The 14008-nt window shown below is 45.1% G+C and overlaps 1 protein-coding gene across 1 annotated transcript in view; it reads left to right on the top strand.

Moving 5' to 3' along the window:
* The first annotated feature begins 6486 nt into the window (after positions 1 to 6486).
* snx2 (sorting nexin 2) overlaps positions 6487 to 14008 on the top strand; it is a 32060-nt gene continuing 24538 nt past the window's right edge. The window contains exons 1-3 of the mRNA XM_055633129.1: positions 6487 to 6678; positions 10049 to 10163; positions 12928 to 13085. Of these exons, the coding sequence (XP_055489104.1) occupies positions 6532 to 6678; positions 10049 to 10163; positions 12928 to 13085 (420 nt within the window). The 5' untranslated portion in view covers positions 6487 to 6531. The remainder of the gene's footprint in view (positions 6679 to 10048; positions 10164 to 12927; positions 13086 to 14008) is intronic.

Here is a 14008-nt window from a genome sequence, read left to right as displayed (position 1 = left end):
GATAAAGTGCAAATAGCAGAAAGTGGTTATTAATAATCAGAGTTTTGTCCGAGCCAGATTTAATAGCCTGATGGCTGTGGGGAAGTAGCTTTTCCTGAACCTGGTTGTTGCAGTCTTCAGGCTCCTGTACCTTCTACCTGAAGGTAGCAGGGAGATGAGTGTGTGGCCAGGATGGTGTGGGTATTTGATGATACTGCCAGCCTTTTTGAGGCAGCGACTGCGATAAATCCCCTCGATGGAAGGAAGGTCAGAGCCGATGATGGACTGGGCAGTGTTTACTACTTTTTGTAGTCATTTCCTCTCCAGGGCGCTCAAATTGTCGAACCAAGCCACGATGCAACCGGTCAGCATGCTCTCTACTGTGCACCTGTAGAAGTTAGAGAGAGTCTTCCTTGACAAACCGACTCTCCATAATCTTCTCAGGAAGTAGAGGCGCTGATAAGCTTTTTTGATAATTGCGTTAATGTTCTCGGACCAGGAAAGATCTTCAGAGATGTGCATGCCCAGGAATTTGAAGTTCTTGACCCTTTCAACCATCGACCCGTTGATATAAATGGGGCTGTGGGTCCCCCTCCTACTCCTTCCAAAGTCCACAATCAGTTCCTTGGTTTTGCTGGTGTTGAGGGCCAGGTTATTGCGCTGGCACCATATGGACAGTTGCTCGATCTCCCTTCTATACAGGCAGCATCTCTGGAGAAAAGGAATGGGTGACATTTTGGGTCGAGACCCTTCTTCAGACCAGAGTCAGGGGAAAGGGAAACAAGAGATATAGATGGTGATGTACAGGGATACAGAACACATGAATGAAAGATATCCAAAAAAGTAACGATGATAAAGGAAACAGGCCATTGTTAGGTGGTTGCTAGGTGAGAACTAGAATCTGGTGCGACTTGGGTAGGGGAGGGATGGAGAGAGCAGGAATGCAGGGGTTACTTGAAGTTAGAGAAATCAATGTTAATACCACTGGGTTGTAAGCCAAACCTCTCAGCTTTGTATCGTTGGGTGATGGTATTACCACTGAGCAGTTTTTTTTTGGTTTTTTTTTGCTTTTTTTTTAAATCAAAAAATGTATTCAATTATTAAAAAATAATATTTACACTACAATAAAACAAGCCAGAACCCACCACCATAAATACAATACAAACATGTATGCATAATAAACTACTATACAACTATGATACAATCCTTATTGAGGATACATTCAACACCCTGCGGAGCCCAGCAGTCCCGGAACTCCCTCAGGGTGCCCACAGACAGGGCGTATTGCCTTTCTAATCCCACCCGGGCACGGACATAACCCCGGAAAAGGGGCAGGCAGCTGGCTCGGGTAGAGCCCTCCACCGTCTGGCGCCGTGACTCGCGGATGGCCAGCTTTGCCAGGCCCAGGAGCAACCCAACCAGGACATCTTCAGCCCTACCCTCTCCCCTACACACAGGGTGTCCAAAGATGAGGATGGTGGGTGTAAAATGCAGCCAGAAGGCAAGGAGTAGCCCCTTTAGATATTCAAACAGTGGCTGCAGCCTCACGCACTCCATGTACACGTGGTACACAGACTCTTCCAGCCCGCAAAAGTGGCAGGAGGCTGGCGAGTCGGTGAACCACGAGAGAAACAGGTTGCAGGGAACACCTCGGTGCAATACCCTCCACCCCAGGTCGCTGAGCAGTTTGGTAGGGGGTTGCAGCAATGAGATCCAGCAATGATGAAGGAATAGTGATGTATTTCCAAGTCAGGATGTCGTATAAATTAATGCAGAAATTGAAATTGGGGATATACGTAATCGACCTAGCTTGGAGAAGTATAGAGAGGACTACATTGAAATGTCCTGATCATTTTCACCCCCAATATTTTCAGTATGTTGCTGTCTTTCTCTCAGCTGGGACTTTTCCGAAATGCAAAGTCCAATAACTATATATTTAAGCAATATTATTCTATTAAATGTGATTTTGAGAACCAGAATGGATGATATTCATTACGTGGTTGGTTGCAGTCCGTATCAGCACAATTACTATATTAAACTTTGAATCTTCAGATGTCCTGGTTCAAGCTAAAACTAAAGACAAACAATAATCTCCTCACACATTCCCCTGCAAGTATCTGTCACTCCTTTAAAATATGCCCGTTCTTTGAACAAGCTCTTAAACATCGCATCAGAATCAGTTTCCATCTGATTACACTCCTTGATGATGTTCATCTACCTGTTCAATTAATAAAACAACGAGATTGGGGACATTTCTTTTCAATAGTGCTACCTTCCCAATATTTAACTGAAGGAAATAATGGGTTATCGGGGCTTTACGTAGTGACAGACAGCCTGACACCTTGCATGTCATTTAAATATTACACTGATCCCATCCACCTGGATATTCCGAATTAATAAATTAAGGATTTCTCAACTAATTACAAATCAGGCTAATTACAAATCAATAACATTAGCCAACTCCGAAACACGAAGTGCTGAGCATTGGGATCCAAACATCACGGACAACTGGCCTCAGTTCCCTGCTCACACCTGGCAGTGTTCTGTCTGAACTGGGGGCCACGGTGCATTTTTGAAAGTGGGGAGGCTGAGCGATCACTGATCACTGGCCTTGGGGATATCCGACGAGGGAGTGGACCAACCGAGTGGGGGGAGGGTGTGGGAGGGGAGGGACTTTTTGAAGACAGTAGGGACTTTTTGAATTTTGATGTATTAAAATCATGTTTGAGTGCATTGTAGAAGTATGATTTCAATGTTTTTTGTTTGAAGTATCGAACCCGGCGTTTGGAAGCCACTGTCACGTGACTGGGGAGGGGCTGCTAGTTTTCGAGCGAACATCGTTGTGGCCAGATGTGTTGTTAGAGCCTTTGAACTGAGAAGTGATTTTCTGAATAAAAATACGTTTGAAAACTCAGTTGTCGTTCTTGCGACCGCCAAATTGGTGACCCCGACCTGTCTAGCCATCATTAGATAAGCAGATCATGCAGGAGGACTACAGTCCCGCAGAATCAGCTGGCACGCGGCTCACCGGGCTTCAAATTTCTATCGTTTTGGCCCGATCAGCCGAGACGACATCGGGAGGAGGAAGAAGCCCAGCCCAGCGCCAAAGAAGGATAGCCGCTTCCAGTGGTCTACAGCCAACGACGTTGGTGCTTCTACCATCAGCGCTATGGACCAGAAGCCCGAAGATGCCGGAGCCTCTGTTCGTTTCAGGGAAATGCCTCGTCTGATTGTCCATAGAGACGAATGCGATTGTCCCAAACGAACGCCTCTACGTCCGTGATTGTCATCCCGGCCACCGTTTCCTGGTGGACTCCGGTGCCATTGCCAGCATCCTGCCTCCTAGCGCCCGAGATACTCGCGTCAGTAAGGTAGGACCCGTCCTCTCGGCTGTTAACGGGAGCAACATTCGCACTTACGGTACACGGACCGTGGACTTAAATTTCGACTCCCGCCCGTATAGGTGGAAGTTCACCATTGCTGAAGTCACCCAGCCGATATTGGGGGTCGGAATCTTGCGCGCATTCTCCCTGTTAGTCGATGTGCGAGATGGACGCATGGTCCCTGTGTCGGACCTGTGCCCTGCCAAGCCGTGTAATCCGTCCACGCCCCTACAGCAACTCGACGAGGTAGCTGAAATCCAGCAACCTTTCGCAGCCCTTCTCACTGAATTCCCATGGTTGCTCATGCTCCGGTTCGACGGGGCCGCGCCCCATCCTGGCGTGGTCCACCACATCCCCACCGGTTCACTCCTGCGCGCGCCGCAGCCCGCCCAATAAACTGCGCATCGCTCGAGACGAGTTCCAGCTTATGGAGGACATGGGGTTTGTCCGGCGGTTGGATAGCCCTTGGGCTTCCCCGCTGCACATGGTGCTCAAAGCGTCCGGGGGTTGGAGACCTTGCGGTGATTACAGGCATTTAAACACGGTAACCACAGCAGATCTGTACCCAGTCCTGAACATTCAGGATTTCTCGGTTCATCTGGAGGGCCCAACCTTTTTCTCGAAGGTCGACCTTATTCGCGGGTATAATCAAATTCCGGTCCATCCCGACGATGGTCCCTAACATGGCCACCATCACCCCTTTCGGCCTTTTCGAATGGCTAAGAATGCCTTTTGGCCTGAAGAACGCTGCTCAGGCGTTCCAAAGGCTAATGGATCAGGTCCGTTGGAGTTTGCCATTCATATTCATCTACCTCGATGATATCCTGGTGGCCAGCAGCTCGCAGGCAGAGCACGTCTGGCACCTCCGCCTGCTTTTCGAACGGCTGCGCGAACACGGGTTGGTGATCAACCCCGCGAAGTGCCAGTTCGGATTGCCTTCCATTTCCTTTTTGGGTCAGAGCATTACCTGCCACGGCGCACAGCCGCTGCCCGAGAAGGTTGACGCTATCCGTCGCTTCCTCAGGCCCCTATCTGTCAAGGGCCTACAGGAGTTTATCGGGATGGTTAATTTCTACCACTGATTCGTCCCATCAGCAGCCGCCATCATGCGGTCATTGATCCAATGTCTGGCCGGTAGGCTAAGGACCTGATCTGGTCCAAGTAGGTGGAGAAGGTGTTCGGCTGGCATGGGATACAGAAGCAGGTCGCAGCATGGGCCCGCTCTTGCATCCCCTGCCAGACTTCCAAGCTACAGAGACATGTGTGCCCGCTTGTGCAGGATTTCGCTGTCCCGGACAGCAGGTTCCTGCACATTTATGTCGGGTCCCTTGCCGTGTTTGCGTGGGGCTACTCACCTACTGACTATCGTGGACTGGTTTACCAGGTGGGCGGAGGCGATACCGTTACCGGTTAACTCCGCTGAGGCTTGTGCGCGGGCCATCGTCTCACATTGGATCACTCGTTTCAGGGTTCCTTCCGATATCACTACTGATCATGGGGCCCAGTTCACATCCTCCCTGTGGTGTGGTATGGCGCAGCTGTATGGCGCGAAGCTGCACCAGACCACCGCGTATCATCCAGAGTCCAACGGTTTGGTTGAGCGTTTCCACAGGCACCTCAAGTCGGCGTTGAAAGCTCGGCTCACCGGCCCTGATTGGGTCGACCAGTTGCCTTGGGTTCTCCTGGGCATCAGAACCACGCCTGAGGAGGACCTCAACGCCTCCTAAGCCGAGCTGGTTTACGGCTTGGTTTTGCTAGTACCTGGGGATTTTCTGCCCTTCCCCTGAGATCAGATCCCGGCTTAGGCGGTGTTAGGTGACCTTCGCGAGCGGGCGCGCACTTTGGTCCCGGTTCCCACTTCCCGGCATGGTTCGTCCGCAGTGCATGTACCTACCCTGTTACGGGATTGTGCTTATGTTTTCCTTTGTAGGGATGCTCACCGCTCGCCGTTACAGCGGGTGTACGAAGGTCCGTACAGGGTGCTGAGGACTGGTACCTCGACATTTACGTTGGACATGGGTGGTAAGGAGGAGTTCGTCTCCGTGAGCCGCCTTAAGCCAGCACACGTCGACGAGGATAGACCGGTGGCGGTGGCCACTCCGCGGCGTAGAGGACGTCCACCGGCCGTTTTGCTGCCCTCTGCACCTGTTACCCCCAGTTATGTTCCACCGGTCCCTTCTGTTACGCCCGTCCCTCGTTCGATTTGCCGCGTCCCTCCAGTTCTATTTTGCCGGCCCCTACTGTTACGCTCGCCTCGCGACCTCGGACTACGCGTTCCGGTCAAACCGTCCATTTACCCGTGCGTTTCCGTACCGTGGATTCTGGGGGGGGGGGCATGTAACAGCGCCTGCTAGCGGACGCACATATCGAACCCGGCTTTCAGAAGCTGCGATCACGTGACTCGGGAGGGGCTGCTTGTTTTTGCGCGGTTTTGGTTTCGCGCGGCAGTTCAGTGCTGACCACCATTGTGGCCAGACGTGTCGTGAGAGCCTGTGAATAAAAATACGTTTGAAAACTCAGTTGTCGTTCTTGTGACCGCCAAAGGGCACCCTTTTAGAAAGGTGAGGAGGAAGTTCTTTAGTCAGAGGGTAATTTGTGGATCTCTTTACCACAGAGGGCTGTGAGGGCCAAGTCAGCAGATATTATTAAAGCAGAGATTGATACATTTTTGATTAGAACAGGTGTCAAGAGTTATGGGAGAAGGCAGGAAAATAGGATTAGGAGACTCAGACTCGATGGGCCGAATGGCTTAATTCTACTCCTATAACTTGTGAACTCGTTTGAACTTGTAAAGAGAGTTGAACCAAACAAATAGGCTTATTTTGCCAAACGAAGTCTGGCCATTTGATCATGACACAGATCATGCAATTTTTCTGGGACTCGTGAGTAATGATGTAGAAACCCACCCACAGTTACATTCTCTTTGGGCATAAGTATGTTTTGCTCGATTGGACTGCTGAGCACAGCAGCTGCACCCAGAGAGCAGGGCGACACCAATTGCAACATCACAGACTGCCTTTTGTCCACCGGTCAGGTCACGTGGCCCGGCGCCCAGGGCGAGCGACCGAGCGAGCGAGCGTGCGTGGTGACGTCAGGGCGTGCCCGGGGTGGGGGCGGGTCTCGGCGCGGGTCACGTGACTCGTGGCTGCGATCGATCGCGACGGAGAAGATGGCGGCGGAGAGGGAGCCTCCTCCGTTCGGAGATGGGGACCTGGAGGGCGAGGAGGAGGAGGACGCGGACGCCGAGGCCGAGGCCGAGTTCAGGGAGCTGGAGGCCAGCGAGGATCTCTTCGTCAGCACCACCAGCACCTTGGAGGTGAATGCAGGGTCGCTCGCGGGAGCCGCCCGCCTCGACACAGGCCGCCAGTGATGTACATGTTTAAATCATTTCTCTCTCCCTCCCTCTCTCTCTCTCCCCGACTTTCGTTTCTGGTTGACGGAGTCTCGTTGCGATGCTGATGTGACGATGCAGGTGGTATGGTGCTGCTGAGCGGGGACGAGCTGTTCATCGCGCCGCTTCCACTGGATTAACTCTAAAAAAATGGCCCTTTTACTCCCAAAAAAAAGTGAAGGCGGTGAACTTGGCCTGAACAAGTTGCACTCGCCAGCTGATTCAGCGGCTACTTTCTGTCAAACATCGTTAACTACTCACTCGGGACACCAGCTTGCATAAAAAACAGTACTGTTTGTACAGTAAGAGTAAACCCTAATGCGTAATCATAAGGCTATGAACCGAGCAGTGATATGTCTACAAACACAGTTTGGTATAATTCTCTCAATTTGTTAAAAAGAAATCCATCAGGTTGGGGATCAATAAACCTTTTGACTAAATCCAATTTTGAAATGTCATACGAAATCCTGTCAAGGGAGTTACTTTCAAGAGTAATTGGCAGCTTCACCATTAGACCTTCTGAGGGGAAGTGAGAAACTTGGAACAAGTCATTATGTAGCTATTTTGTCAACACTTCTAAGTTTCCTTATTTGCTTTTTAAAAAACTTCATTTCAATTTTGCAATCACAGCTAGCAATCACCACAAGCAATTATGTTAGCATCAACAATTTCATTAATTTTGTTGCTTCAGACTTGGGCAGATCTGAAGTCTGGAATCCTCCCAGAGAAATATGGCAATAACTGAAAATACGAGAATGTCATATTCTATATTTTACATTTAGTGTACTTTTGTTTAAATTATTTATTTTGTAAGTTGATTTTAAAGTTGCCTACTCTTTGTTCTTACTCTTGCTAAGATGAACTATGGCTATTACTTGTTTGTGTGCCTGATCTTGTTCCTCCCCAGTACTTTCAGTGGCTGGGATGTGGTTGGTTCTCTTGTTGGAGACCTCAGTCTGAAGATGGGTCTCGACCCGAAACGTCACCCATTCCTTCTCTCCAGAAATGCTGCCTGTCCTGCTGAGTTACTCCAGCATTTTGTGTCTATCTTTGGTTGGTTCTCTTGGTCCTTGGAGGTTTTAAACCTCAAGTAGTAAATGTTTTGTGTTGAAACTATTGAATTACACCAGTCAGCATGTAGATTTGACAGGCATTGGGGATCACAATGTTAATTTAGTAACAGTTTCAACTGCAAGTCAAATGCTGCTGTTGCACATCTACCTTGAATATAGGCTCAGGTGTTTTGCTGAGTCTATTTATGGCAATATCACTCTGGCAACCTGTTTCTACAAAGGCTAAGTCATGTTGCAGTCAATTTGGAGAGAGCTTTACTGCCGTCTAACATAATGTGTGTGATGAGAAGGTACTTGATGCCATTCATGCATCAACATTCTATCTCCAATACACTTCAGTTTGGTAACAACAATGTGTTGTTTGTTTAAAAAAAGGCATATTTTCCAACATGTACATAGTATACCTGTTGAGCTTTGGTACTGAAGCAGTCCATCAAATGTTATAGTCGTTCTATTGATACAGCAGTTGCAAGCAAGACTTAATTTTTAAAATTTGTTACCAACTTTGTACATAGTAAACAGTTCCAAACCTTATATAGTCATGCTTAATTTTATAATTGGGTTAGTATTCCTGCTTTATGTACCCAGCAGTATGAGTATTGAAGGTACACAAAAATGCTGGAGAAACTCAGCGGGTGCAGCAGCATGGATGGAGCGAAGGAAATGGGCGACGTTTCGGGCCGAAACCCTTCTTCAGACTGATGGGGGGTCTGTATTTCTGCTGTATTCCTGATACCCATCCTGAAAATTATATTATCTTTATGCTATGCACCAATCAAACATTTATTTCTCCAACTGAATGTATTAGTGATTTTTGTATTTGCTTCAAGATAGGTTTTTAAAAAAACTAAGGAATGTTAGTCATTAATGTTTGGTGTTAGAGCGTGAAACTAATTAAAGTAGACACAATAGACTCATGGGGGCAGCTGCAATGATCCATTACAGATAAACAACTTGGATGTGTAGCCAATTTCGGAGTATGTGGTACGTTTCAACTCAACAAATTTATTTCAATTTGAGATTTGGACAATTACAAAGGAGGATAATAACTCTCAATTTTAGTGAAGTACTTGTTGCTTGCGGGGGCAAACTATTTACCACATGCTTGACATGCAAAGTTGAAGAATTTTATGAATTAAAGTACAGAATATTTTTAGCAGCAGGTTATTATGTTGAGTCGACATGAGGTTTGTAACTCATAGCCCATCAGCTGAGAGTGACTGAATTTTTTATCAATTCAGTTATTGGCTGTTGGTTAGTATCTGATTCAATCTGGCATGCAAACCATCTCTTAAACAATGACTCCACAACTAAGCTAGTCCCTGGCCCATGAGTCTCAAGGGTAGTACTCAGAATTTTGTGTCTGTGAGCATGAAACAGCTTAGCAAAACAGATGGGCCACTAAAACCTTAAACTAAGTGTGGTGTCTATGGATCCCATGTTGGCTTGTTCACTCTAGAAAATAAGTAGTTCTCCATAGGGCGACACAATACACAATAGGTGCAGGAGTAGGCCATTCGGCCCTTTGAGCCAGCACCACCATTCAATGTGGCACAGCGGTAGAGTTGCTGCCTTACTGCATCAAAGACCCAGGTACGATCCTGATTATGGGTGCTTGCCTGTACGGAGTTTGTATGATCTCCCCGTGACCTGCATGGATGTTCTCCGAGATCTTCAGTTTCCTCCCGCACTCCAAAGATGTACAGGTTTATAGGTTAATTGGTTTGGTATAAATCTAAATTTTCCCTAGTGTATAGGATAGTAGTAATGTACGGGGATTGCTGGTCAGTGCAGCCTCGGTGGACCGAAGGATTTGTTTCCACACTGTTTCTCTAAACTAAACCATTTTGACGGACAATCAAAGGAGACTAAAGTGATAATTTTTTTAAACTTCCGGCATATGTATTTAAATGTGTCTCTTAACACACACAAGCTAAGCAAACGTTGCTGTATTGTGTTCATATAATCTTAGCCAAAATGCCAATGTGTTTTGGGTGCAAGATTAAAATCTCTAAAATATGTGTTTCACATTTTGCCATGTACATGGATAATGATTGGGATTTCCTGCCTCATTATATGTCAATAAACCATAATTAGCAAAACTTCCTTTGTACTCATTTGGTGAAAGATTGTATTTTCTGGTCTGCATTAAGCTGATTTTTTTAAAAACACGTTTTCAACTTTAATGCCAGAATAAACTTGCTGATATGTTGCACTTTCAGTCTAGTCCTTCTTCTCCTGATCCTGCAAGTCTTCCAGCCGAAGATATAAGTGTAAAGTCAAATGGTCCCAAATCTGAAATTTTAGTGGATGATGACCACGAAGACCTCTTTGCTGGTAAGACTGCTGCATTTTTTTTGTTCCCTATTTTTGGCATGTCTAGTGGTTTTGGTCTCCAGTATGAGTTTATGTTGGTTCAGGTGCAGTTTCCTTCTTTTTGTGGTTGCACTCGGAGCCTGAGGTGCAGAATTTGAGTGCTTGTCATCAGTGCCTGCAAATTTAATGTTGGGAACAGAACATTTACTTCCTGCATTTTTGTTTTGTAACGTGGGACCAAGTGCAAAGGTATGTTCAGGTGTGTCCTTATTGGGACAGTTAGGTTTGAGAGCATGTTGAGGATTAGCTCATGTTGGAGAGGCGGGGTCCTTGTGTAAATTTAGAAAATAATTGAGCTGTTGCTTAAGTGGGAGATGATGGCTCTGCTAGGAAAGGTAGATGGGCTGTATACGTTGGGACATCAGAATTTTGTTTATTAAACCTTCAGTTTACTTAGGCCTGAAAGTGGGAGGTTGGCCAAGAATGCACAGAATTCTTTCCAGAGAAAATGAGTTTTATGTAAGAGTTTTAGCAACATGAGCAATGAAGTTTGAGTCAAGTATGTTTTTTTTCATATGCACTGCAAGTTGACAGGAACAATTAAATTCTTGCTGCAACTTTAAAGGCACATTCGACACAACAACAAATACACAATAAATTCAGTTACTCTGGGTGTACTAGAGCACGATGGTGCAAAAACCAAAGCATATAGAGCAACCGTAGTTCAAAGTCACTCATGGTGTGGTACTAAGAGAGGGTTGTGCTGGGTAATTCAAGAACTTGATGGAAAGCAACTGGTCTTGAACCCGAAGGTCAAGGTTCCTGGGCTTCTGCATCATCTTCCTGATGGTAGCAGTGCAAAGGGAGTTTGGACTTGGTTCTGAGAACTGAATCCAGTTATTGAGAATTGTCCTGCATGTCACTTTATAACTTACAAGTGTGGAAGCAGTCGCATTACCGTTGTCCACATGTATTCAAATGTTTGCACTTTTGGGACGTTGTTAGCAACATGATACTTTTGATGGTTCTGAAGCTTGTTGCCCAAAAAAATATGCAATGATTATACTTGTCAGACAAGACTCTGTTCCCTAAATGCCTGATACTCTGAATCTCTAGTTCTGTCTCTTACTTCATGCTTCAGTTAATCAAAAGTGATGAAATGGACGCTTTAGATTCTTATGGAAAAATTATTTTGGACACATTAAAAAAAATGTGCAGTAAGATAATGCACACACTTGGTACATATGTTATTGCTTTGGCTTAATCCCCAAATTGTAGGTTTTAGCATGACATATTTTTAATCAACTAAGGATTTGATAAATTTTTGTCATAATTCCTACAAACCGGATGCTTTGATGTTTAGTTATAGGTCTTATTCATGGCTTCAGAGAATAATATCTAAAACTGATTTTGATGCCATAGACAAAAGACAATAGGTGCAGGAGTAGGCCATTTGGCCCTTTGAGCCAGCACCGCCATTCAATGTGATCATGGCTGAACATCCCCAATCAGTAACCCGATCGTACCTTTTCCCCATATCCCCTGACTCCGCTATCTTTAAGAGCCTATCTAGCTCTAGGTGTGTTTGGTTTAAATTGGACATTCTATTTGAATGTTAGATTCTGCTTCAATCTTGCCATTCTGTTGTATTCACAAGTTGTTGTATTTATCGTTACTGTATGTTTACAGGTATGTTACTGTAAAATTCTGTATATTTGCAAATATTGCCCTGAAAAATACTTGTTGGTAATGTCTTATCAAATAGTCAGTGTAGAAATCTGAACGCTGTTTACCTTTGAATTTGTAAGCAAACGGGTACAAATGAATAAAAGGGGAAAATAAATATGTTGCATTGAATTTGCCTGTGAAAATTTAAGACTGTAGTTGATAAAGATTTTGGTCCTTGCTGTGAAAGAACAAATGTCAATGTTGCACAGTTTACAGTTTAGTAGAATCAAAGTTGACTCGCTATCAAGCTCAAAAGTTGGGATTTTAAAAATTGAGTAACCGCAGACGTAAATGGAAGTTGTACAACATGCCACTGTTGAGCTAGCTACCCATTTGTGTATGCTTTATACTCGATCCAACTATTGTACAAACACTCCCCGACTTGTGTGATAGGCGACTTGCGTAAACTACCACTAGCATAACAATTTACAATTGTATATAAAATCATGAGAGGAATCGATCGTTTAGATGCACATAATCTCTTGCCCAGAGTAGGGGAATCGAGGACCAGAGGACATGGGTTCAAGGTGAAGAGAAAAAGATTTAATAGGAATCTGAGGGGTAACTTTTTCACACAAAGGGAAGAACAAGCTGCCAGAGGAGGTAGTTGAGGCTGGGACTATCTCAACATTTAAGAAATAGTTAGACAGGTTTGGAGGGGTATGGACCAAACGCAGACATGTGGGATCAGTGTAGCTGGGACATGTTGGCTGGTGTGGGCAAGTTGGGTCGAAGGGCCTGTTTTCACACTGTAGCACTCCATGGCTCTAATAGGTGGTCTTGTTTCCCGAATGACCTGTGTTATTGCAATGAGAGAATGGCAAAGGATTCCCGTCCACTTCCTAGAAATATAAGCTTAAGCTAGGCTCGCTGCTCTTCCAGTTTTGGCCATTGTTGGTGCGATGCTGGGGAGGCAATAGACTTTAAACGTTGAGATTTAAATTTAAGCTTTAGATAATAGTCTTTCTGCTGATTGGCATATCAGAAATTGTCCATGGAATTTTATCCAAGAGCAAGCAGTGATATTTGCAATAAATGTCCCTGCATTGTTTTTCAGAAGCTACAGAAGAGGTGTCTCTTGACAGTCCCGAAAAAGATTACCTAAATTCTCCAGAACCAACTCCTGCTATTACCCCAGTATCTCCAACACCAATTGCACCACGAGCTGAATTAAAAATGTCTCATCCAAAGATGTTTGAAGTATCCAAGGAGGAGGTATGACTATATCAAAGTTATTGTAAAGTAAATCAACATAATATTGTGAACTGTCTCCATAGTTAATGCACTTTTTACACAATATATTCAAGTGCATTTGCTGAAGTACCATTTTTTAATCACTGCAGAACGTAGTAAAATTAATCAATTTAAGTAGAACAATGCAATATTGGCAGGACATAATGGGAGCTTTGTCTGGGTCACTTTGCTCTAGTTCTGGCATTGGGTTGCCTTATGCCAGTGATGAAAGGTTGGGCATAGGCTTTCTTTATTGAATCCTGTTTTTCATATATGCCAACACTGTTGAAACTATTGACAATAGTTACTGATTTTAATAACTGAAAAATGATATCAGGTTTAAAATAATGAAATTGTTCTTGGGTTAAGGGATTGGGTTTCAGGAAACTTCTGGTTCATATTTTAAGCACTATTCAAAATTGTGAATTATGGTAAACGCTCAGTTGTTGGCCTGTAGTGGTGGGTGTGATCTAGTCTATTTTCCCCATTTGTTGTTTTTGTTTTGGAAACCAAGCTCAATAGTGTCTTTAAACGTTCCCTCTCTCACATTATAGTTATGCTCTAATGTTGGACATTTTCACCCTGGGCGGGAGGGATGATTCTGAATGTTTACCTTTTGCTATAGATTTAATTTTAAATACTTTAGAGTTTCCTCTCTACCTCCAACATTCCAGAAAAAACAATCCATTTATCTAACGTCTCCCTGTAGCTAACCCCCCCCCCCCCCTAATCCAGGCAGCATTCTAGTAAACTATTTCTGCACCCTTACCGAAGCCTCCACATCATTCTGCTCATGGGCAACCAGAACTGCATGCAATACACCAAATGGGGCTTAACTGAAGTCCTACAGAGCTGTATCATGACTTCCTGACTCTTGTATTCAATGCCTCACGTAATGAAGCCAA

This window comes from Leucoraja erinacea, chromosome 3, assembly GCF_028641065.1.
Source record: "Leucoraja erinacea ecotype New England chromosome 3, Leri_hhj_1, whole genome shotgun sequence".
NCBI classification, from domain to species: Eukaryota; Metazoa; Chordata; class Chondrichthyes; order Rajiformes; family Rajidae; genus Leucoraja; species Leucoraja erinaceus.
Note: the sequence above shows the minus strand (reverse complement) of the source record. Positions and strands in the feature narration are given on the sequence as shown.